Source organism: Syngnathus floridae, chromosome 12, assembly GCF_059516105.1.
Source record: "Syngnathus floridae isolate MCC-2025c chromosome 12, RoL_Sflo_1.0, whole genome shotgun sequence".
NCBI classification, from domain to species: domain Eukaryota; kingdom Metazoa; phylum Chordata; class Actinopteri; order Syngnathiformes; family Syngnathidae; genus Syngnathus; species Syngnathus floridae.
The window spans coordinates 2,445,137-2,471,127 of record NC_142424.1 but is presented as its reverse complement, the minus strand read 5'-3'; the positions used below and the strand labels follow the sequence as shown (position 1 = coordinate 2,471,127).

The 25,991-nt window shown below is 41.6% G+C and overlaps 1 protein-coding gene across 4 annotated transcripts in view; it reads right to left on the bottom strand.

Moving 5' to 3' along the window:
* The window catches only part of LOC148389463 (leucine-rich repeat transmembrane neuronal protein 4), a 39,000-nt gene extending 15,030 nt beyond the window's left edge, over nt 1-23,970 (bottom strand). The window contains exons 1-3 of one of the 4 annotated variants that reach the window (XR_015861808.1): nt 23,293-23,969; nt 16,936-18,560; nt 6,136-6,408 (exon numbers count right to left, since the gene is read on the bottom strand). Coding sequence is in view for 2 of the 4 variants with exons in the window: in XM_088392477.1 (XP_088248603.1) it covers nt 6,304-6,408; nt 16,999-18,560; nt 23,293-23,296 (1,671 nt within the window). In the remaining 2 variants the exon portion in view is untranslated. Of the gene's footprint in view, nt 1-6,135; nt 6,409-16,935; nt 18,561-23,292 lie in introns of those variants that run through there. The other 3 variants (XM_088392477.1, XR_015861807.1, XM_088392476.1) reach the window with 3 other exon arrangements.
* Between the last annotated feature and the right edge of the window lie 2,021 nt (nt 23,971-25,991).

Below are 25,991 nucleotides of genomic sequence, written 5' to 3'. Positions count from 1 at the left end.
CGACTGGATTTATCTTCCATCATGGCGTTGTGCTGTTTCATCTTGCTTTAAAAGCCAAGTGCTATCGCAAGCAATCTTATTCCCTTTCAAAAAAAATAAAAAAAACATCTCAAGAAAACAGAATGGACGTGGAATGCAATCATATTACACACTTGTCAGCTTAAAAGGTCAACGTATCAGTTTGTTCCCTTCGGCATTTGCGAGCTAGTCCAGTAAAGAAAACATATTTGCATATTTAAAAAGCATACACGTATGGATTTTCAATACGGAAAAAAAAAAAACGATCCGTGTGAAATATAAATTTGACAATCTGGAATTTTTGTTGTTGCGCTACTGCGAGTGTGGCGGCGGCAATCAAATGAGTGCATCACAGCATGGGAGCGTCTTCCCCCGCTTTGAAAACATCAGATCGATAGCAACAGCGAGCGGCATGCATGCGCGTGTGGATACATGAATATTATGGACTGAAAGACTTTTATCAAAACTACTAAGTATGAGTCAATCATTGATCTAACCCAGCGATTCTACAAAGTGTGTCTCGATGGAGGCAGCCGGTTCCCTCTAGTGGTGCACTGAAGTATCACTTTATTCGTCAGACCAAAGCCACTGCTAAAATCAATATTCAGTCAAAAATATATGAGTTTTGATGATTACTTTGATTTTATATGCTCCTATTTTAATGTTGGCCACAATTGTAGCAGTTCTTTCTGCTTTTGATTCGTGTCTGGATGACATCCATAAAGCCCCGCAGTGTTTGACTGTCCCTGCACGTGCTTGCGCTTACCTCCCACTCTAAGCTACGAGTTTAACATCGGCTTGTGGAGGCTCGCTTCTGTTCGCTTAACTCACCCGGCCTACTTTTTGGAAAGAAAAGGATGGTTTCCCCTTTCTGAAATTCTTTCCATCAAACAGAGAGACACAAGAGAGGAGATGCAATGACACCTTAGCATTACCTCAGAACCTTACCAAGTATTTTGATAAAATTGCTGTTGTGATTGCACCAAGATGTGTTTGGCCCTTGCATTGTGTTGACATGCTTGCTATGTGCACATTTCTGCATAATAGAAGTCAAAAATATTTTTATGGCCAGGAAATATTTTTTTAGAACCAAGGACAAATTGCAGAAAATACATAAATAGATTAAAATTTTTATGGGAACTCAATCACAGTCTTATCACTGTTAAAAATCAGAAAATTGTTTACGTTCACAGTTGTTTTTTTCTCAAAGTGGTTTAACTCATTTGTGATTTCATGCAACGTGCACACATGACTATTTTAAATTTCCAGTCCTGGCCTGAGTACACTGGTTGCATACATGCCTAACCATCTATGTGTGTGTGTGTTTGGCCTCCCCAGGGGGATGAAACAGTGGTATTCAGCAGCCCTTATTAAAATGCAAGTCTGACCTAAAAGAGTTCAGAAAAGCACACGGGCAGCTGTCCTTGATTTTCTCATCACCTTCCAACCCCTACACGCACACACACAACTCTCGTTCACATTCACCCTGCCATTAAATCACACACGTGTCTCTCAAGTCTCTCACGACGGGCTAAGATCTGATGAACTGTTTTCTCTCGCTCTTGTTCTCTTTGTCCGTCTTTTCCTCAGTACAAGATAGTCTTATCAGTTGAGAGGGCAGGCTACTCAAATCCTTACCTGCTTAATTCATATTTTATGGAAAAGGTATCTTCTGAGTTTTGAAAATCTTACTGGATTGAGGTTAGTGCAGAAAGTTCAAACGTACATGATTTTTTTTTTTTTGAGGGCGGGGCAATTATTATCAATCAAGGCAGTCCTCAAACTGATGCCATTTATAATATTTATAAATGATATAGAGATAGATCCCGTTTTGTGATATCTACAAAACATATGGAGCTCGCACTTAATCTGCATTCCCGACCGGCTCGATTTGTCATTGGCTTTCAGAGAGAAGACAAGTGCTACTAAAGCACCGCATCCTCAGACAGAGAGCTCACCTTCAGAGCCTAATGAACACGCTGAAACTCAATGAATTTTAATTTGCCATTATATTGAGACAAGGGATAAAAGCTTGTGAATTTATTAGGGAGGAAATTGAAACGCAAGGGGGCCACACTTCTTGATTTTCAGCACAATCTCCATGAAAAGAAAAGGGAAAAAAAATAATTAGCTTTGAAGCTGTAATCTCCACCTTAATGGATGTCGAGGTGCTTAGAGGGGTGTCTTTGCTTATCTTCTCAGTTTCTCTTATGCTTCTCCAATTTGGTCAGAGAGTGACGGACTTGAAAAACTCAAACAATATCAAGTAAACAAAGTATTTACTGGCGTTTTGTTGTCTTTTAAAAAAAAAAATGCATGAAAAAAAATAACCGAGTTATGTAATGGCTCTAGATTAAATTTAATTGTAATAATTAATTTATTTGAAAAAAAAAATGTAATTTATTTTGGCTAAATTTCCCATCCAAATAGTGTTTATTTTTATATGAAAAAAATCTTGATACAATCCATTAAATACAGCACTATGTATTTTGTGTCTTGGAATCTATTCATGTATTTCTGAGTTAATTTAGTAATATTAAATTAAATAAGCAAGAATGATCCCAATACATTTCCACTCTGTATTTACACTCCAGCCGGGCCTTGTCTGTGAGCGTGCAACGTAGCGTGAATATAATTAACAACCGGCCTAGTAATTTCACCCGACATCTCTCATACCATTCCTCCAACGTAGGTGGTTATAAAACTGGGCCGCACCAGGACATTTTTAGCAACCACCCTGTTAACGCGCCGCTTCATGGAAGTCTTTGAAGCGCGGGACAGTGGAGTGTCTACTGTGGGTTAGCGATGGAGCAATCCTCATAGTGTGTTGATGGTGCGAGCTAATTTCCTTTGTGTTGATGAGATACTCGCCCGACACACCCACATATGCTTCACGTATAAGGAGACCCCAGTGGGCACAGTTATTCATCCTACTTTTGCCACCACATATGCGTCTTGGGTGTAATACATGAACACTGACACCTACTCTGTCAGTAAAAGCCTGGGAGGAGTGGAGATGTGAGGAAAATCACATCTGAAAGGACAAAACAAAAACATGGGCAAGAATCGGTGTGAGGCCGTAATCTGTTTAGGACTGGTGGCATATATAAAGTCGAAAGCAATATTCTGGACTTAAAAAAAAAAGAAAGTTCCTATTGAGCTATTGATAAACAGATGGTGGTTGCTATCATGCACAGTTCCAATCTGCTCGTCAGAAGTTATTAGATGCTTTGTTGCTCAAGGACACGTCTGCATACAGTTTGTGGGCACTGACAAAAAGAAAACACTTTGATTTGTGTATGACTCAACTCCTTGTAAACTCGGATCATGTTTGACTTTGTGAAAATTGAGTTAACACCTGCAGACGATCCATTTGGACACCAAGTTCTTCTGGCATGAGTAACATTCCCGTGGAGGAATCATTTCCAAAACACTGACTCACATTTAATTGACAATATAAGAATCTAAATGACCAGAGCTAAAATCCACAGGAGCAAACAAGAACGGAATTATATCAGTCACCCCGGTTTATTTGCAAAAAATCACCACTGACACGAGAAATCCCGACACGTGCAGGACAACCGAGCTCTCTCGCTGGAAAAACACGCAGCCTTGTTTCTGTGGCAACTCATTTGCGAAGCGTCAAGGCTGAACACCGAGCATCATGAAATAAGTGGAGCCTGATGTTGGTAAATAGCTGCAAATTGACGGCCCGGTGGATGTAAAGGAGGATGGACTAATAAACCAGAGAGGGTTGGGGGGGGTGGGGTAATGGGTATTGGCAGTCCCGATGCACCACGGGTTGTATAAATGTAGACACACGCTCAAGGCAAAGCACACTATCCTAGCAAACTTTGCACCCGCCTTTGATTTATCTCAGTGGGGGTTGAGCCTGCGTGTCATGAAGCTCCACCTATATCTCATCCGCCTCCTCTTCCTTCCTCCCCATCACTTGCGAGTCCTCCCACACACAGCTAGCCATCATTCCACTGGTAAACATTTCATCAGCGCTCAAGGAGAGGCGTAAAACACAGCCGCGTGAGGAATCCACCATACGTGTTTTACAGTAAGACACAAATTTGAGGGTTGGAAGTATTTAAAAGGGAGTATTTACGCAGCGCTTCCTGGAGGGAAAGAAGAGAAAAATCAAAAAGAGTTCTATGGTTTCCCTGTTGCCTAGATACAAGCTGCTCGATTCATCTCCCTGTTGGGGAGCTAATGTTTCATTTGAAACATTGACACAATTCATAACATCAACTTTATAGTTGGCGAGCTTCAGCCCTGCCATTATCTCCGTCGCAGGGAAAAAAAATAAAAACGCAAAAAAACATTCGAAACACACATTTGTGGCGTAAATGAGACTAACGAAGCTCTAATTTGCAGAGATGAGGCTTTGTTTGTGTACCAGTGTCTGGTTTCTTCCAAATGGTTTGTCGTGTGCTCACATGGATTAGCGGGGCCTCTCCAAATCGCTCGGCGGTAAACATTTCGGAAGAAGAACACACTGTGTGTGTGTGTCAAGTTTAGATTTCTCATTAGCAACCCTTAAAGATTTACATCCTATTAAAAAATAGCGCCAACTGTTCATTTACTGAGTTGTTTACCTCAAACGATTAAAAAGAAATCTAATAAAGGTTCATTTTGAGAGTTTCCAAATACAGACACGATGAATCAGCACAAATTTGTTGTCCTCTAATGTTTTGTTTTTACCCCTGACAATAAAATCAAACGGAACACAGAATTTCGGTGGGTGAAATTATGTGGAAGTCGAGAGAAATGTCATATGTCAAACATTCTCTGTTGTAAAGTCTCGAAATTACTTTTGGACAGCTTGTCGATGGTGGAGTCGGAGCTGCGGCGAACAACAGACGCACATATCATCCATTCATCCGTCTGTCCATCGCTCTGTCCGTAGTCCAAATTGAGGACTGCAGATGTATAAATCTTGCAGCTTCATACATTTGCTTACATAGCCTCGCATCTACTGAAGCAGAAAATTGGATGTTCAAGCCAAGTTCCTTGTTGCGTACTTTAACTTTTTTTTTCCCGCGGCTTTCCGTTGAATGGAGGAGACTGACTTCCTGCTCCTCAGCTTTGGAGAGTTGACGAGGACACTTTTACGGTTCATCGAGCCGTCACCTTTCGGTGAATACGTCAGCACTCAGGTTGAATGACAAATACGCTAATTTGCATTTCAGATTCTCTTGCTGCTCATAGAAAAAAAATACAAGGTGTGTCCGCCTGCAAAATCAATTTCAAATGCAATGCTGTGATTATGTCAATAAATGTCGTTTCTCACATGGATGCAGCTTACGTCGAATCGATAAGATGACCTCGGTGACGGTATTTTGTATCTGCTGCAAATTAAAATGGATACTAGCCTAGAATGAGTATTGTCAGCAATGCTTAAGAGTTTTTCTTTATTAAATGAACAAATAGAACAAATACTGTATTTCGGCTGCTGTGCTAAAGAAAAAGACCGTCAAGTCCCGTTGTGTCACTGCAGGTGTGCACCGCTTTGGATTCAATAACTCAGCTAGCAAAAGCTTTATTTAGGAGACCCCCCTCAGATTTGTCTTAGTCCAAGCAAGGAGCATGGAGTGAAGCTCTTCCACTCCCGAGGAAAGACAGATGTCCAACTGTATAGACGAGGCCTGAGCATGAATCGATTACAGAAGAGAATCGGCAAAGGCTGAATCAAAATTTTCAGACAACTCTAACTGTCGATAACGTACTTGCAAGAAAGACGGTACACGAAAAAGATGCCCGGATGGAAATGAGAATTCCATCAAACTCATGGATGTCTCCCAAACTGGAAATCCACCAAATTTCTAAATTGTCTGTACAAAATTCAGGTAGGGTGAGTTATCGCCACCGACCAACCAAGGGTAGAGTCAATTAATCTTGTCTGTCCCCTCTCTGAAAACACTGCCAATCGCTCTCCCAAGTGTCGATCAATAAAGATATCTGTCAGTCAAGTTGATGATTAGGTATCCCAGAATGTCCGGTGGTGGCTCGAGGCATCGTGAATTCTCGGAGATGTTAAATAAGAGCGTCTGGGTTGATGTTCTGCCTAAGCCAGACACCCCCACACCCCCGCCGTCCCTGTTCCTGCTCCCCCGCTGTCTACTCCGATCCTCATTTACAGTCAGCTCAAGTTGTCCTGATGTGATCCATCTTATCCCGCCCTGACACGGGCCTCCGTGCTTCTGTCTGCCTTGTGTCCGACTCTCGCAGAGCAGGATTTGGTGGGTGATACTTGGTGAGTGGAGCAAAGCAGCATCATCAGCAACATCCTCGGTCGTAAAGGACAACCATAAATGGGGACAACCCCCAGCCGCCCCAAAAACTGTGCCAGTTTCCAAGGCTCGCTTGTTTCGGGGGCGTAAACTGGGAGAGAAGAAATCCAAACAGTTATTTTGCATATGCTAGGATTTGCTTTTCTTTGAAGAATATTTAGCTTTAGGAAAAACCATGATGCATACTTAAACAGACATCCCCTCTAGCTTCACACATCTGCCTATTTTTGGGAGTGTTTGTTCAACTGACTAAAATGTTCGTATTCCACAAACATGTATGTAAGAATGTGAGGCGGACATGATCGGTAACAAGTTTTGGAAAATTGAATTTTTGCCTGACAAATGATCTAGAAAATCTCTAAAAAATTAGTAACCACCAAATTATGAAAATAATGTGCAAAACAATAAATTATCGTATTTCCCAATGTATAGGACAAATTTCCATATTTAGAAAAATAAACCAGGACAGCAAATAAGTCAAACTTTCAAGTCGACATCAGAAAACAAAGCACTCCTGATTATAAGGCACACTTTCAATTTTTAAACAAAAATTATATCTGTGCCTTTTGGTCTGAAAAATACGGTAGTGAAAGAATAAGTAGCCAGAATAAATAAAACAAACTGCCCCCTGTTTGCTCAATTGCTCCGTGCAAGAAATGTGTTTCATAAGAAATTAGACTTGACTTTCTTCTTGTATTATTAACGACATATTCAAGTAGTGTCAAAAAGTCAGCCAAAAAAGCCTTAAGAGCTACTGATTAATATTGGAGTGATCTTTACAAATACATATTTTACAGTGTGACCTTGGACATCATGTGTCTCATGTCTTAAAAAAAAATACAGACACGTGCATTTGCGTATCTCAAATAAATAAAACATACATTCCTAATCCAAACTTAATCATAAGGGATAAACACACTGATTAAAATGAATAATATATTGTGAATGTAAATCAGGACTGAGTTTTAGCTCAAGGATAATAAAAGGCTGATCCAATATGTGACAATCGTTATGGACCAATCGGTGATTGATATGTTGCATCAGAACAGACACTGACGACAAGTGAATCTGTCAGACCTGAAACTCAAAACAAATCACGTGTTCTGGTTAGCATCACTCCAACTTAATCCGACAAGTACGTGTCTTCCTTTCCCCCGTGTAGCTTCATCATCCAGCATGACGATTTTGGCAGTCTAAACATGCTGATTTGTTCATTTTTCTTCATTTGAGTGCTTTTCGGATGACTTTTATGCCGCAATGTCTCAATGTGATTTGATGTTCACACCCGCTTGGATCCTGCGATAAATCGTTTCCTCAACAACTACTTTTGAAAGAAGTTAAAACCTGTATTTCCCCTTGCCCTGTTCGGGGAGCTTAGCCAAGATGGAACGTGACAGGGAATCCTAACAAGCTCAGAGTGAGATATGGCAACGGAAAAGTGCTCCCACCTGGGGACTCAAATCTCCAATGACAGTCTGCTGACTCTCTTTGCAGGCTTGAAACAACTGGCCAGCATGTTCCATTTTCATGTTTGAATACTGCCTAATAAGCATAATAAATTAGACTGTGCGGCATCTCTTGTCCAACTAAAATTTTTAGCAGATGGAAAGGGAACAAGGACATTACATTGTTTGAATATACTATATTTATATATAAATTGTTTGAATAAATGTATATATATATTCCTATATATAAATAGAAATAAATACAATAAAACAAGTAAAAATAAAAAAATATATATAAAAAAATATATATATACTATATACATATGTTTTTTTTTTTTTTATTTGCCAGGAGGCTCATGAGACAAACATCAGGTTTGAGTCAGAAACGGGCAGTATTCACCTCTGTGGCGCTTGAGGGGTGTCTGACGTCTTCGCCGTCCACCTCGCGCCTAGTTAATGGCCACGTGTGGTCATTACAGCCCACCAATGAGTCATAGCCACTCTGGCGAACGCAGCCTCGGCTCCTTCGGGGTCTACCCGTGTGGGTTTATCTACAACGGCGCTGGCGTCAAAATCACTGTTGCTTACCGTGGCAGTTGTTATTGATGTTTACTCTGTTTCCCTGCACAAAAATAAGATACTGACCCACAAGTATGCCTGCAGTCATGCTAGGTGTTGTTTATATTCCAACGAGGTAGGTCAAACCCGCACAGAAAATACGGTATCTAATGGAGGATCCTCTCAGGTTGTTTCTTCCTGCAGAGTATATCCTTTTCATTCGGGTTCAATCCTATCCCTCTTACTCCAAATAACTTCTATTCAATCTATATCTGTCTCTCTACACTCCTGCGAGTATAACAGCCCATCCCTGTGCCCAGCTGTGGATTATATCACGATGGGTAAACTCATAGTTGTGTTCCATCAGTCTTGAGAAAGGTGGGCCGCTTAATCAAAAAACTCATTCCTCATGTGAGAGCCAATGCACTGAAGGCGAATTCCTGCCTGTCCCTGGTTGAGGATATGTGGCTGCAGCTACTGCAGCATGTGTGATAAAAAAAAAAAAAGAAAAGAAAGAAGCACAACCTAAAAAGAAATGATAATTTATCTACTGGCAGTCTGAGCTTATTGTGACTTCATCTCGAGGTGGACGGCTCAATGTAGAACATTTCTACAATTTTTTTATCACATAGGTGTGCCAGTCCCCATCTTCATTTTCGGCATCCTATCCGTTGTTATTCACCGGGCACTAATGAGTTTACGAGAAGGATGGTGTGTTTCGCTACCCGCCTCCCTACCCTCTGCAGGTCCCAGCAGGCTCTCTCAAACTATAAAGCCTTGCCACCTCCCTGTGGTTTTGGTTATTACACCACCCATCAAGAGAACGAATGAAGTGGAATACTAATTAGTCGAGAGAGCGTGGACAACAAAGATGCCATTACGACGCAATCATTTACACGTGTGAGGACAAAGCTAGGTGTCAATTTCTAAAGGAGTCAAACATTTGCAGACGGAGTTAAGAACTACAAATCAATTAGCTACGGGTGGTTGGCTGAGCAAAATCCTGACTTGGAATAAAACTGATTCCATTTGGCGGAACCTTTCCTTAGTTGTCTCATTTTTGTCTAATCGTTGTCTAAGCTTCTCAATCATACTTGGTCAATATGACAAATTCAAAGCTTTGGGAGAGTCCAAGACTGGAATGGATGATTGGAATCAGGTATGTTGCAGCAGGTAAAACCTGGAAAACAGCCAGGACCTCAGCTCCATAGAACCGGACTTACCTAGCCCTATTTTAGACAGCTCATTATCTGGATCAGATAGTATGACCTCCACAATGTCTCGTTCTAAAGGAAGATGGACAAAAACTGACAAAAAGAGAACTAAAGACTTTTCATGATTTTCTTAGAAGAAAGAAGTGGGCAGTTGCCATTGTGCTACGTTTTATCATCCAGACAACAATTTGTCTCTCCGGGGGAACTCGCCCTTCCAAACTAGCGTCTGCCTTTTCACCCGTAGCGGGCAAACACAGAATCATCTATTTGCTTGCTTGTTCGGCCTCTTGCTCCGTCTTACCCTGACTTCCTCTTCTCCTTTCCAGGAATGAAGTCACTGACAGGCAGATGGGCCGATGGGGATCGACTGAGTTCCCCAGGCTGAAAGCTAATTGGGAGAGGCTGAGAAAAGATGTCGGCGCTACGAATACTCCTGACATGATAGAAAAATCGATGCACATTGTATATTTGTACCATGCTGTGTTCAGGGAGAACATTCTGGCTTTGGATTTATTAAAAAGGCTTTTGTTTGTTTTTCTGAAATGTCCCACTTGACCTCTGGCCAAACCTAAACTTTTGAGTGATAGTTAAGTTCCTGTGGTTTCTGTTTTTTTGAACAAGTGTATGATGAAATGAAGAAATTAATATGATTTGGAAGAAAGTAATTTAAGTGGATTGGACAGTTGCTTATTTATAATACGTGGCTCAACTATTTAAGACTCTGCCTTAATAAATGATATCTTCCAAGATGAAGAAAAACAGAATATCCTTTGGTTTATCACGGAAAATAAACCCAAGGCGGGAACTGGATCCTCCCAACTTTCGACATGATTATTTAGCTAGCAATTACAATACCTCATTAAATGGATTTACCTAATGAAGAGCATTAATCCTGAGTAGAATTAGAACAAAAACATAAACTGTAATCACACCCAACTTTCAGACTTCTCATTTATCAGTGTGAGCCTCCAATGTGTTTCAAGAACTAAATAATGGCATCCATTTTTACTGCTTGGTGAAAAACTAGACTCTAAACACACTGTAGGTTCTCTCCACTCGTGCAAGTGTGACTTTGCTAGTTCATAACTAAATGTCCTTGGACATGCCTGTGGAAGATGATGTGATGACACTGACGGATGGACATGTTTATAACTAGCGCCCAAAGTAAATACATCTGGGACAGGATGGCGGCATTGAGTCAGTACCTGTGGCTCAATACCAGGAATCAGATGGATGAGGGAGTTAGGGAGCCGTGGTCTTGGATACAGCCCATCTAAAGTTCTCAAAATGAAAGATGGTGGCATATAACATAATTGTTCTTCCTGAAAATCAGAAGGTCTTAGGGGGGACTTTCTCTCACCGCAAGGAACTGATTGGCCTCATCACTTTCCAGCAGTGCGTGCAAGAAAAAAAGCCTTGCGATTCTCGGAATACTCCTTGGGCCTTCCCGAGTCAGGTCTGATTGTGTCAATAATATCAACCACAACATCACCTTGTATTGTGTTTTATGGGAGATGTTTTTTTTTTTCCCGAATATCCAATAATTTTATTATTCATAGCCTAATCACACATAAATCAAGAAGCGGATACATTCTCGGTTGCCGTGGAAACAGCATGTCCTGGTGACATTAGCCTCTCCGTGTGACGGGTTCTTCTTTTGGAGCGACAGGTGACATGAAAAGTGGACTATTCTCATCCCTCCCAGTCAGCCATCATACACAAACCCGGCCCATCACTTTTACTTGGCAACATCGGAAGGCAAAGCTTCACGATGATTCGTTTTTACACGCAGAAAAAAAAACACAAACAGTGAGGTTGAGTTGTTTATAGTGCTCAGGCAGCTTCCTCTTGGGTTCTGATGTCCCAGAAAGCCAAACACAGCGGGAGATTAGTGGTTTGACATGTTTTTCCTTGCATACTCGGTAGGGGGGGGGCATGCAAATGTGTGAATGATGCTGAATGAAGGATTCCAAAGTTATGGATTTAAAAGTTTGATAAAGACTTGTTTTCTTTGCTGTCTGCCTCGGAGGGAGAAGAAAAGACGGATGACAGACAGACAGATAGACGAAAGATAATCAGCGGCATTAATATTTTCGACATCTCGGAGTGACGTACGAGTCGGGCTATCAGTTCAAGTGTCAACTCGTAGATATGAACCAAACTATCTACAAAAACTAGGTCATGCAAATCAGACCGACCGGGCTTACAGGAAAGAAAAAAAATAGATATTTCTGGCATCATAAGATGGATTGTGATAGTTGTGAAGAAAAGTTACAAGGGCTGTGAATCACTGCAGGAGACACGAGACGTGGGTGAATAAAGTGGGGTAGACTCAACAGATTTACAGTTCCAGATATATCTACAAACTGCACTGTGGCGCTTAGTCAGCAAGAAGTCAGCAAAGGTGCATTGCTTTTCAAATCTTCCAGATATAACACTCGCATAATGCTGGGATCCCCTCAAAGGAGAGTAAGAAGTAAGTAGTTGTAGATAACACCACGCGGGATTTGCATCCAGAGGTGGCGAATCCACTAGACCTGGATTCTCCATTTCTGATTGCATCTGACACCCGATTAAAGAAGCTTGGACTCTCTCTGGTCTCTGAAGGTGATTGATCGGTGGTAAGCCGGTTTACTCTGGTTCGACAATTTCTGCAGTACCTGATTGACACAGTCCAGATGAAACCATAAAGACTGCTAATCTACTTAGAGAATTACAATCATGTATCTGTCCTAAATTATTTTTTTATGTTTCAGAGGCTTGGTGGGCTTTGCCTCCAATGAGAAATCGGTATCGATTCCCAATCAATGGCTTTATAAGTACAGCTGCGACAGATAACTAGCGCTCTGTCGGACGACTCATCTCCTGTAGCTTCTGTTAACATTAAGTACGCACTTTTATTTATTAAACCTTGCACAATTGGTCTTGACTCAGTTTGCTGGGATCCACATAAACAGCTTAAGCGTTCTTGACAGCCTCAATTGTATAGTGAAGGCAATCACATCTTTGGATTGACATTTGGCACCCTAATACAGAGTGACGGTTAGTTAACATGAATAGTAAAATATTACCATCTGCATAAACCAATCGGGTACAACACTAGGAATTGAATCATCACCTCTAATAAACATATTCAACAGATTACTGAACACTGAAGGGAGGATTTATTGCATGGTGGTTGTATTGTAGAGCATTAGTTTTTATCTTGGCACACCTAATAAATTGGCAAGGGAAGCGGATAGGACGGGGGTGGTGAGGGGGAGACGGATGACGAAAAAATTCAATGCACAGATAGTCGTGAATGCAAGATGACCTTGATATACTGTACGAAAAAATCTAATCAACTTTAAAGATTAAATCCTTGGAATGGAAGGAAATGGCTAATTAGCAGGTATGTGAGGAAACAGCAATGATTAGACTATTGTATTTTTATATACAAGATGGTGGAGCAATAGAGTGCTTCAGCCTTGGTGCCATCAACACAAGCAATTTTGGATTCTTTTGAATTCTGGGGTATTTTCAAAGCATTGCTTTTAACATATACTCTACATTCATTTTACACCTGAGATTAAGATTTCAGACGGAGGTACAGCAGAGTTGCCTTAAATCTGAAAAAAAAAAAAAAAAGGTGGCCTGCCCAGGGCACCACAGTCTCCAAGCTGCCCAGTGATCACCTGCATTGTGAGACACGGCACGTACATCTCGACGGACGATACGGTTCAGGCAGTCTCTGTTCCCTGCAGCTGGACTTTTGTCTGGTTCTTTTCATGGCAACACGGGCAATGGTGAAGACAAGCTCAGCCGCAGCAGCTTGCGCTTTGCTTATCAGCTCGCAACATATTGTCAGCATTTGGTCGAATCCAAAAAAGATGGCAAAACGTACAGGGAAAGCTCGAAACGAGGAAAAATGACAGGAGGGAGATTTTTTTTTAAAAAAGTGTCATGGATGGAAGAGTAACGAATTAAGAAGAGTTGTTGTTAAATAAATTTGCAGTCTTTCTGTCTGTCATACTCCCACTGAGCTTGGTGCCAGATTTAAACCAAAACCTACCCTCGACAGTGTGCCCGTTTATTGTTCCACATATTTTACATTCATTCATTGGAATGTTTGTTTTACTATCACTCCAAGCCACCATGGGGCTGTACTGTAATTGCTCATTTCAAGCACAAACACAATGTGATGCTTGAGTGCAATTCACACACATGCCACAATTATAGGTTGCATTGTGCATTTTAAGAAATAAATTAATACGTACAAGGGGGCTACCTGCATTGCAGTTTCACCGGCGTGCATAAATCCTGATGTACTTGGCCTGTTGCATTCATCAGGCAATAATATAATGTTCATGTCAGCCACAGCCCCTCCCATCAAGAATAAATTTGCAACTTCCCTGTAAGTGTCCTTCACCCAAATCCTTGGCCCTGTCTGGGGGGGAAACTGAAAAACGATGTGCTGAATATTTATTCTTAGTCTTGACGTTGATGAACTGAAACAGAAAGTTTGTTCGGTAGGAACGAAGCAAAATTGAAAAAGCTGCTTCTACCAATTGTGACCTGATGAACGGGCCAGCCTGCAGCGTGTCATCGATTCTGAGAGAGGAAGCACGAGTATTCCCATTTTCTCTCTTAGTGCAACTTTATGATTTTCCAAATAAATTATTATTTGCTGCAGACGTTTAAAGATAGTCGATAAATCAGTTGGACGATGCCTCTCAGGTTAGCAAGGGGACTCTTACGGTCAAACTATTAATTCTTCTTTAACTTTAACTTGGACATCATTCTTGGTCCACTTACCCATTCCTTTTTTCTCACCCCTCCCTTACCTTATCTGATTCAATTTATAATATAATGCCCCTGAAGGTGAATTAATTCACAGTCGAAAAGACAACCAGATTAACAGCCACCAATTTAATAGCACTCAAGCATACATGTAGCGAGGAGATTATTCTGCCTTCATCAACCGTAATGGTCAGAGGTTCCAAACATCAATATGCTAACCCGAAGCGTGTTACGCTAATGTTGATTGATGCGTTATTTTCACGATAGAGGATGTTGGCTAAATTGACTTGATTGTCCTTTTTACCATAATTGCCGCATTCTTACAAATGTGCCTCCAAAATGTTAAATCCTCCAAATGCTCTGTAGTTAATCCATGATTGCAAAATTAAAAGGGGTGGGGGGGTGGAAATAGATTTTGGATTCATTCTCCATTCATAAGATTGTGTTTCCAGCTTTCATTTGGGGAAGTTAAATGCTACGCAGTGGAAAGATATCCTATCTACCGCATAACGTTTCAAAAAGCCTGAAGTGGCTCTTACTCTCCATTCCATGGGATGGTTTTCTATTACGTATTAAAAAATCCTTTAATTTAAATAGATAGCAGTGAGTATCACTCTAAAAAAAAAAAAAAAAAATGGAACCATGACTAATCACAGAATGGACAGCCGTCAATGGGCAATGACCTGTGAACTGATGCCTGCCAGTCAGGCTGTCAAATCCGACTGGCTGCTTCATTTCTTGAGCCTTCTGTCTGGCCCTCATGTCCGCCTGTCGACTGCTCCGTCCTACTGAAATGGCTTCTCAATCCCCACATGGGCAGCAACCACTTGCCGATCCCGTATGCTTTAACCAGCTTGTATGTCAATTCCGCTTGTTAAAGTCGACGCTGACCTATACGTGATTCAGTCGGAGGGAATAAACTCTTCTTGATTAGTTTGTCTATTTTTAAACTGAGCTGAGTAATATTTACAGTGCCGTGTTCTGTATTGGGAATCTTGGGACGTTAGAAAATTCGGGTTACTGAGTGAATTAAATGTATTAGAGTTGCAACCAGAGTAAATAATAAATCAATTAAAAAGTAAAAAATCGTTTTGCATTGTGCAAGCGGGGGGAAAAAACAGCAATCTTTTCCGAGTTGAATTGCAGTATTGGAGCGCTAACATCCTCATTAAGCATGGATCAAAGTGTGAGGTGCAGAAAGCAGTGGCATGGAACCAGAGTGTGAAACTGATAGGATTAGTGTACGGGAGCAATGTTCTCCCAAGCAAAGAGCATGTTTGATGTCTCCCACATGGCTAATTGAAGACCAACGGATCCAACTTGAGGGAGTGCATCTCCAAGAAAATACAGACAGCTTGCCCTTGTCTACCTTCCCATATATATAACATTCTGTTTTGATTGAGAGCTTGTATGAAAACGTCATTAATAGAGCTGTGTATTAAATCCACAGGAGCTGAACATCTGGCAGAGGTACAAAGCGATGGAATAAGTCTTAGACTGAAAAGATACAAATGATCTCTTTTGTTAAACCCAAATTCATGCCAAGAGGGCTTGAAGTTGGACAAAAGACGTAAAGGTCAAGTGAGTCAGGCTCCAACTCAGAATGAAAGACAACAGAAATAAGGAACTCAGAAGAGATGAACAGATTGAAACCCATCCAGCCACAAGGCCCATGCAGAGACATAAAGGCTGTGAGGTGGGCGAGCATGTGCCGCCGAATGATTTATGTCTGTAAAGGGGGAACGAAATGTAGAAACAAGATCAGAGCACATTTTGAAATGAACTGTGGACTTTGCGGACTGCTGACTGATAGTTACTGTCTGCACTCCAAAACAGTAATAGATGAAACAGTGAGACAGATAAAGCTAGACATTCCAAAATAAAAGCAAGTGGAACCTCACGTTCATGCATTCAATTACTTCCTTGGTTGGCTTAGAATCAAACAATGAACTATTCAGAAGTGGCCTTGGATGAGCTCACCCTGAGACAAAGCCCGCAGTTGAAACAACTTTCAGACGGCTGGAGAGGTGCTCTCTCGTCAAAATGCATGTACTTATTTGCAGTGCATTCTACAACATGTACTGTATTTTCCGCACTATAAGGCACACCAGATTATAAGGTGCACCTTCAATGAATGGCTCATTTTAAAACTTTGTCCATCTATAAGATATATACATTTGGCCCGCGGGCCGGACTTTTGACATGCCTGCTGTAGTAGCTAAATATTGCTCCATATATAAGGCGCACCTGATTATAAGGCGCACTGTCGGCTTTTGAGAAAATTGGAGGTTTTTAGGTGCGCCTTTAAGTGCAGAAAATACGGTAATAGTACGGCAAAAAAAACAGCACACAGCACATAAAGAGGACATGAATAGGAAATCTGCTAAATGTATGCTTTTTTTTAAGTATTCTATGTGGAACAGCTTGAGCACAACTTAGATAAGGTTTCACAATGAATTATGTAAAACTATAGCAGGGGTGCCCAAGTCTAGTCCTCAAGACCCCCTTTCCAGCTTGTTTCAGATGTTTCATTGATTGAGGACCAGACTTGTGCACCCCTGAACTACTCTTGTCTGTAGCTCAGTTTAGGAATTAAACACTCAATGTAGAGTAAATAATTACCTCTGGTGGTTTCCCTGTGGACAGAGTTTTGTTTAGGTGGAGCGGCGGTGGTGCGGGTCATACCTCACATTCTCGGGAGCCTGAGATGGTGTAAGTGCAGGTTCCGGTCCCATTGACAAGCACATCCATGGCTTCTGAATTGTTGGGTTTATAGTCCACATAGTACTCCTGCAGGGGAGAGCTCAAGGTGCGCTCGGTTTCCTTTGACTTCTTGCGCCGCTTACGGGCCGTCGAGGAGTTCTCCTGCAGTTGCTTGACGCTGCTGGGGTAGCGTTTCCACGACACGTAGATCACCAGTAGGATCATCGCAACGGAGAGAAAAAGGGCCACGCTTCCTGCAACGATCTTATGAAAGGACACGGGTTCCAGATCTTGATCTGGAGGAAGTGCCACTGACTGGGTCACCGCTGATGAAGTCGGACCCCTGATGGAGCCTTCAGCTCTCTTTCCGGAGCGAGTGGGTGAAGCCAGAATTGCCGGGTGATGTTCGGGCTGCGCGGAGATGTTGGATGGAGTGGGTGGAACGCTCGCGGTGAGCATCGTAACTTGGTTCAATTGACACACCCCGAAAGCTTCGACGGCATCCATCACTTTCTCACCTTGGGCTTTCTTTGGAGAGGCGCATATCATAGTGGTTTCCTTTGCGCCCCTGAATTTTCGCAGCCAAGAAACCAAAGGACAAATGGCTGGACCGCAGTCCCAAATATTTCCAGCCAAGCTAATTGTCGTGACAGAGACCCAGGCGTCGACCACCTCTTGGGACACATTGGTCAACTTGTTGGAGTCCAAATTGAGGGTTTGCAGGTTGGGTAAATACTGGTAAATAGCAGCATCTAATTCTGACAGATCATTCCCAGATAAATCAAGTTTTTGGACGGACGCCCAAATCCAGGTTAGGCCCTGGCTCATGGAGCGAATGCGATTCCACTGCAGGTAAAGTGATCGCAAATTGTAGAGACGGGGGAAATGTGAAAAATTGATCTTTGAGAATTGGTTATGTTCCAGGTGTAACTCGGTGAGCTTGACGAGGCCGGAGAGTGCATTCCGACTGATACTGCGCAAGCGGTTGTAACCCAGATCAATAAACTCGAGATTTCTGCAGTCTTGGAAGAGACGCAGCGGAAGGATCTTTAGGGAATTGGAACGTACGTGAAGACTGAGTAGCTTCCGTAGTCCTTGAAATTGCCCCGGCTGCAACACTTCCAGTTTGTTGTACGACAGATCAAGGTTGCGCAAATTGGGTACGGGATGGAATGTGGTGTTGAGAAGGGACGTGATCTTGTTGGAGCTCAAGATCAGTTCTTTTAGCCGGCGAACTCCCTGGAAGGCCATCCCATCCACGGTTGTGATGTAATTATGGTCTAAGTAAAGCCAGATGAGGTGGTTCAAGCCGACAAACTGGCCGGCTCGAAGGTTGACGAGGCTGTTGTACCTCAACGACAGGCCTTCGCAACCGCCCGAGAGGTTCTTGGGGACATCGCGAAATGCACTCGACTCACAGTACACAATTTTTCCATCGCAGCGGCAGCTTTTCGGGCATGGACGCTCTGTTTGAGCCGGACTTGCTGCTAGCCACACCTGCATCAGCAGTTGGAGTATTATCCAACGACGTTGCAGAGCAGAGCCTGAAAGCCAGAAAAAAGAAAGTCAAGCAGATAAGCTACAGCAGAGAAAATTAAAAACATATCAACATCGCTGCTACCCTTCAAATGATTTGAAGGAATAAATCATTCTGCCTTGACCACTTCAGCCTGTGTCAGCTACCTGCAAATATATCTGTATGGCTGACATTCACTGCTTGTGAGAAATCCTTTCCTCACTTAATCCACTCAGTGGTGATTACTTTATCACATTTTCTGTGGTGCCACTCTCTCAAACCTAATCCCACAATTTCCTCTTCCCTCCAGACCCCGACGGGGCATCACAGGGTGTGGACACTGTTTTTGTTTCTCATATATGGACAAATTGAAATAGTCACACCCCATTACTGTTATTGTGGTTTTCTTGCAAACTGAGAAAAATAAGTTTTGTTTGAATTCATCTGTGAGAATAGCGTGCTAATGAACAACAATGAAAATTTACCGTATTTTTCCGATGATACGGAACACTTTAAATGCTTTTATTTTCTAAAAATGTAGAACCTTATATATGGATGTCAAACTCAAATTGAATAAAGTTTAACTCCTTTGCTGTACTGGTTTATTTCCATTAATGTGCAGTCATACACCTCATTACCTGATATAGACTGAAAAATACGGTAAATTAAAAAAAAATGCTCGCAAAAGAATGTTTGCACGTGCAGTGAGAAGCACCCGTTGGACCGAACGCTTGCTTTAAAATTAAGAAATAAAAATCCAGCTGAGTGTTCAGCGGAATGGTGTCATACCACTTGACGTTCAAAGACGAGACAGTCATTTACATTCAAAGTGTTCCTCTTTACAGAGTCGCTAATGATTTCTCATTAAAATATATTGATTTCCCCTTGAGAAGGTGGTGCGGGGTTACAGTGTGTGCTAGTATAGCCTTTCCTATCATTAACAAAGGGTGATATGAATGGTGCATACCGTTTAACTGCTTTACAAAAGTTAATACGGGAGGTTGGCGGACATGATAACTCACTAAAAAAAAAAAACTCCCTCTTTGCTGCCGAGCTCACCTGAACTTGTATTCTTTATGTCTACATCGATACTTGTAGTTGACGTAGAGAGCGATCATAGCTTCGGCATAATCTCCTTTGGATTTGTCAGTGATAATTCTCGAAAATCGAATAGCCGAGGGGCATGATTGAACATATGTTTTCTAACATAGCCATTTAGTTTCTAGCCAAGCATCTGTGTATCCCATATGTGTATTGGAAGTGTGTGTGTCAGAGTACAACACAAAAATACACTTTCACAAAAATCTTTCATCATCCCTCGCAGATGGAGCGAACGCTTGTCTATACATCATTTTTTAAAATACGACGGTATAATACGAAAATCCCGTGTGTATTGTTGTATCGTTAATTGTGATACACAAGTTTGACTGCGGGAACGAGCGCGTGGGCCGTTCGACTTTTTGATTCCAATTTCGATTTAAATCCCACGAGCTGGCTTGTATTTCCCATGTGAATATCAGGCCTGTTCTATTGGATGTGACTGCCTCCTTATTCATTCACCTCGCACCACTCTTACCGAAACCTTATGTGGTTAATGAGTGCTCTGTACGCTAATGCCTCCTCTAATGGCATTCACCAAGGTGCAAAAGTCACCCTTCCGAGGTGTCTCTATTACCCTTTTACCTAATGTGCTATTCTCCTAAAGCTTTGTTCTTCTCCTGTGCCTACAATACGCACCTTTGTTAGATCCAACTAACAATCATGCGACATCTCCTGAACCCGCACTGAAGATTTTTACCAAAGCGGTTGGTCGTTTTATATTTTTGCTCGGTTTCAAAAGACAGGGAGATACCACGTATTACTCTCCAATTATTTTTGGGGTGATGGTAAGGTCTGGCAAGTTAGACCGCTGATATATAAAACAATTGCCCGGCATGCCCTTGAATTGGTAACGCTTTACCGAGACAGGAAAAAAAAGCGAGGGTATTTTTGGTGAACACACACACACACACAAAGAAGGCGAGTGTGTTTTGCTTTTCAATCTTGTCTGATTCCTGATTTCCCTTGATAGCAACAGCTCCATGCAGGTGAAGCGATAATAAGAGTGAGCATAACAAAAATAACCAGCCCACACGTTTCGCTCTCTGTCCCTGTCGAAACTCGCTTTTGACAAACAAACTTTAGGATTTGAATTACTGGAGCAATATAGTAACTGTGCCAATTCATAAAGCACCATTTGGCATGTTCCGTATCTGCAAACTTCCTAAAATGTACGTGAATATAAAATCTTTATAGTGGAGAAAATGCTTTACATGACTAACAAACCACCAATTATGGCGTAAAATAGAAGTAAGCCAATATTAATTAGAAATACTTTGACGTGAGCCGAACGTGGGAGTCGTGCCAGTCAGTCAATTAGCTTTAGCCTTCCTCTGTGAAGCTGAGGGACCTATACAGTGGAGGCTATGGAGGCCACAATAAGAGTGAAATTAAAATATATTTTAGCTTTCATATCAGGGTTGTGTTGGCCATTGAGAATTTCAGGAAGATTTTTTTAATATCTGGAATATATGCACAGTCCTAACAAGACAATGGAGTCAATTACAAGTTGTCAGCAGCATTTCTCGAGCTCGATGTACAAGTCGAGAAAAAGAACGACAAAAGCTACAACTCCCAAACAATGACCTGTATGATGGAGATTGTGTTTGACATTTATGTCAAAAGAGCTGGTTTGTAAACAAATGTCATTGATGTTAGGAGGCTTGAAAGTTCAGGTCAGGTTTGAGGATTATAGAAGGTTGCTTTTGATGTCGACTACGCGGGAAGTCAACCTGCTCTGTAAAGTGCTCGATCTTCACTGTCATGTTAAGCTGTCATGTTAGGGCATGTCATGTTGAGTAGTTTAGTCGTAATGTAGCGTTCAGGGGAAGCCGAAGAAATAAAAATCGTATGTGTCATTGGAGTTTTTGTTTCATCTCACATAATCGTATTTATGGAATCCGCATGAGAACACACCACATTTAGTTTGATCATCATCAAGCTACTTCAGATCCGAATTCAACAAGCAGGAAGTAGAAGAGATATTCACAGAATCAAACTAAGTTTGTCTCCATGGGAACCTACATGATGTTGAGGTGAATGAGAGTATCCGGACATTTCTTTGCAGAGAGAAAACTTTGCCAATTGCCGTGTGGGACCCAAACAAAACGACTTTAGTTATACTGTCATTAAATTTAAGAATATGTTGGAGCTGTTATTATCTGAAAGTCAAGTTATGGGCTTAGTGAGGTTGATGGGATCACTGGGCTTTAATATCAGGCACAACCGGGTATCGTTAGAACGACATGCCATATTGTAACTCTCAGTGACCTGCGATCGATTCCCTTCTGAATTTGTGCGTATTAAAAACACGATATTGCTCTCAAGGGCCCGAGTGACCCTTGCCCTTGCAGCTTCTCACATGACATTTTGTGAACGCTGCCTTTTGGATGCGGAGGCGCCGGCAGAAGGTCATCTGCTATCTACCGTTGAGCTAATTTGACCTTGCTTGCAAAAAATGAAAATTATAAACTGGAATATTTGGTTTCTGTATTTTGCTTTCATATGCTTTCATACTATTTAATGAACAAAAAGCCAGGCAATCACCTTATAGGCTTACTTTCTTTGCACGTAAATTGCATTTGAGTCACACAGTGCAGTCTGGCGTGCATGCGGCTGTTTCGTATATTGATGCGGTGCAGAAACCCACCGTGGGTCAATATATCACACTGCCTCACAATTAATGGCATAGCAGTAGCAGTGAACTTGATCATCTGTACAGACTACTGGTTTCCAATGGCTGGCGGGGAGATTAGACTACCACTGATAATACTACTGGGTAGGCAAATGATGGATAACAAGGACTAATTATACAGTGGAAAATGTGTGTGTGTGTGCATGTGTGTATGTGTGTGCAGAATATATTATCAAAACGAAAATCAGAGTGAGGGTGAGTGTGTGGTCATATGCGCACATGAGGAAATCAGGACAGCAATAACAAAGCAAAACTCTCAATTCCAATAATGTAGCGTAGTTTATGCACAAATATTGCACTGATCATTTAGTGACTTTTTTTTTTAAAGTCATGCCATTACCACTTGCAGACACTTGCATGGTCCGTGTTCAAATGTGCACCACGCCAACAAATATTAAAGTTTGGGATCATCGACAACTGGATCGTATAATTTTATTTTGAGCAGATTAAGGACGCTCGATAGGTTTAGCGAGAGCTATGCTTTTAGAACATTGACAGGCTTCCAACATTGATGTGATTAGCATTCCTGTGACTCCCTGAGCATGTCAGCGAGCCAGCCATTCAAATTGGTCAAGAGAAAATTAAAATAGAGATGAAAAAAACAATACTCATTTGCAATGCACACCATTCAGGCTACTGTCATTGACTGCACAGGCTTGCAAATTACAAATGAAGTCCCTTTAGTCTGTAATAAACCTTACAGCCAAATGGGGGTGGAGGGGGGGGGGAGGGAGGGAAGGAAGGGGGGAGGTGTGAGCACTGCAGCGCTGCCACTGAAAATTAATGCACAGGATTCAGCACTGATTCCTGAAGCCTCTCAAATACGTTTTTGGCAGTGTTTTCCGAAAAACCTTTTTGGTGCGACTTAATTAGTTTCTCGTTACAATGCATTGTAATTGAGGAAGATATTGGCGTGCACCTTGCAAGAATATAAACATTGTTAATTATAAAAAAAGGAGCCACTTACCCATATCCGCGTTATCTGTCAAGTCCTGTTACTGGATTCGGATCCGCATGTCCACTAACAGGTAGCGTCCTAATTCTCAAGCCGGGTCTGAGCGCACCTGCTCCCCGCTTCTCCTTAATGCGCAGTCCGGTTCAAATGAGCATTTAAACCGCGGCACAATTATCTCCGCTCGATAGATTTTGATACAATCCACATTCAAAAATCAACGTCCGTGCTTTTACTGCAAAAACAGCAGCCGTGTCTAAGTTGAAGCCAAAAAGAAATGCCCACTGCAGCAGGCGCAGTCCCATCCAAGTGGACCGTGGCGATCTCTTCACGCACCTGAAGATTCATCACGAACCCACGTCGGAGAGCTTCTCAATTAACGTAATATTCATCGATTTTCCACCCAAAAAAAAAAAAAAAAAGCAGCGTTTAGATTCCTTTCCCGTGCAGGGCAAAATCTCGGTGTCGTCTGACCGGAGGGATGCTCAGTCTGGACCACCCATGGCGCACAGCGCAAAGTAACGCTGCTCTCCGCACAAGTCACTGCAAAAAAAACCTCACCAAATAATCCAAATATCCACCTTATTTTTCCCCCTCATCCACGTGCCTTCTTCACACAAGCAGTTGAATCGGCGTGACGCTGTTGTTAATGCGCGCGTCTGCACCCCCCCCAAGCAACTTTAACCAGGCAGAATCCGAATGCCCTCTTCTGGCGACTCGGCAACCCACGCGCACGTCCGCTTAAAGTGCGTCCGAATAAAGATTAGCACGACGAAAATCTACAAGACGATTAACCGTCCAAAAAATAAACACATGGGAATCACTTTTAATATTTTTCCCGGGAGGGTGGGGCTGGGGTATTCAAATATTATCCATCTAATCAGATGCGTTTTTTCCGTTTGGTTTTTTTTTTTAACTGTTTTGCATCTATGACAAGAAAGCTCATCTTTCCCTTAAATAAATAAATATTATTTTTGTTTTCAGGCTGTCACGTGGCGTGCGTCTGCAGCACTCAAAGCAGCTCAGCACCACTTGCATAGAAGCTGTCAGAGTGCAAAAAAAGATTTAAAAAATTGTTGACAGATTTGCACAGAGTGCTGTTAAACAAAATCCATTCCAAATGACATCCCGATAACATTCCCTCCATATTCTTCACTATCAAGGTGCTAACCTGAAGGTACAGATTAGCAAACATTTGATTATTATTTATAAATTCTTATTATCCTACCACCAGGGCCCCCATAATTATGAGCCAAAAAGTTAAGGTATTAAAAATCTGCTTCCAAGTCAAGTTCTTAGAGACGGAATCCAACAGGGGAATGTTCTCCTCTGTTGTCATGACGACATATAATTCTCTCTCCATTTAAGAATCATTTATCTATCAAGAGAAGGTTTCCATTGGTAACAGAAATGCTGCAGTTTGGATAAGTTGTCCAAACCTGATTTCTGCTCATTGATTGGGTCAAAAATAATAAAACCTGATTACCTGATCAATGCATGATAATTCTGCAGCTCGGGGGAAATCATCTGCAAAACCTATGCATTTAATTATCTTTTGTTATATTATTCATAAGCAGCCGTAATAGTCGACAAAGTCAATCACCGCTTCACCTTTTGATAAGTCAATCACCTCTCTTGTCATCCTATTCGGATAAATAAACATTTTGTGGTTGGCTGTTTTCACGTCGCAGCCATTAATCACCGTTGGGCGTCTGTCGCTCGGCGTAGCCAATAAAATGCAGCCGGGAACCCGCAGCATCTTCGCTCTTGTAAAAAAAAAAACTCGTCTTGCACTGTCCCTCAGCTTTAGATTCTCTTCATGCAATTTGGCTGATGACTGTACTTCTGGATGCGGTTCAACAAGCAGAGGCCAATCTGCTGACAGCGCTGAAACAATTAATATCCTGTGAAGTTATGGTGAGGCAGCCAGTGCCAGACCACAGGCAACAGCTTGCATTTTTTTTTTGAGAAAAAAATAAAATAAATAAAGATAACTGTGTCTTTTACACTCATTTCCACTCTCAACCAGTGAACAGCCCTCTGGTCTCATATGACTGTCATATGGCGACATGGAACATAATGAGAGTCTTGGCTAGTATGACATTTTTATTATCTGTTGGATCTCAACATGGGTTTATAGTCGCTATTTTTTAGTGTTGAAAAAAAAATCTCCTATGTTTGTCATTTCCAAGTTATTTTTCTTCATAATGGATTTTATCCCCGTTTTTTTTTTTTTTTTTATAGTCACAGCAGTTCTTCTGCAAAGCTGTTCCAGAGTGTCGTGTGCAATTTGTAGAGGTTACCAGTGTCAAAGCCAGATGAAAAACAGCATAAACAACATAAATATGGATGACATGCCTGTGGATGGCATTGTAACCCAAGACTCTGCACAGCCCCCCCCTCACAGAAAAAAAAAAGATGATACTCTCCAAAGACATTTTCAGACTCTTTAGCATGAGTGACAGCTCGTTGTTGTCCTTCCTGTGTTTACTTTACACTGGGGCTTGTCCAATATAGTGTTCTTTTCCTTTTTCATTTCTTCTCATCTTTAAGCCTGGCAGAATAATCTTAACCTGCCTTGAGGCTTTTCATTTTCAGGCAATTTCCTGACACCGAGCTTTTCAAGTGCACGTATGGATGTGAATTGTCAAAATAGACCGCTCACTGTTTTTTTCTTTTTTCTACATATTTTTAAAAAGAATGCTGATATGCAA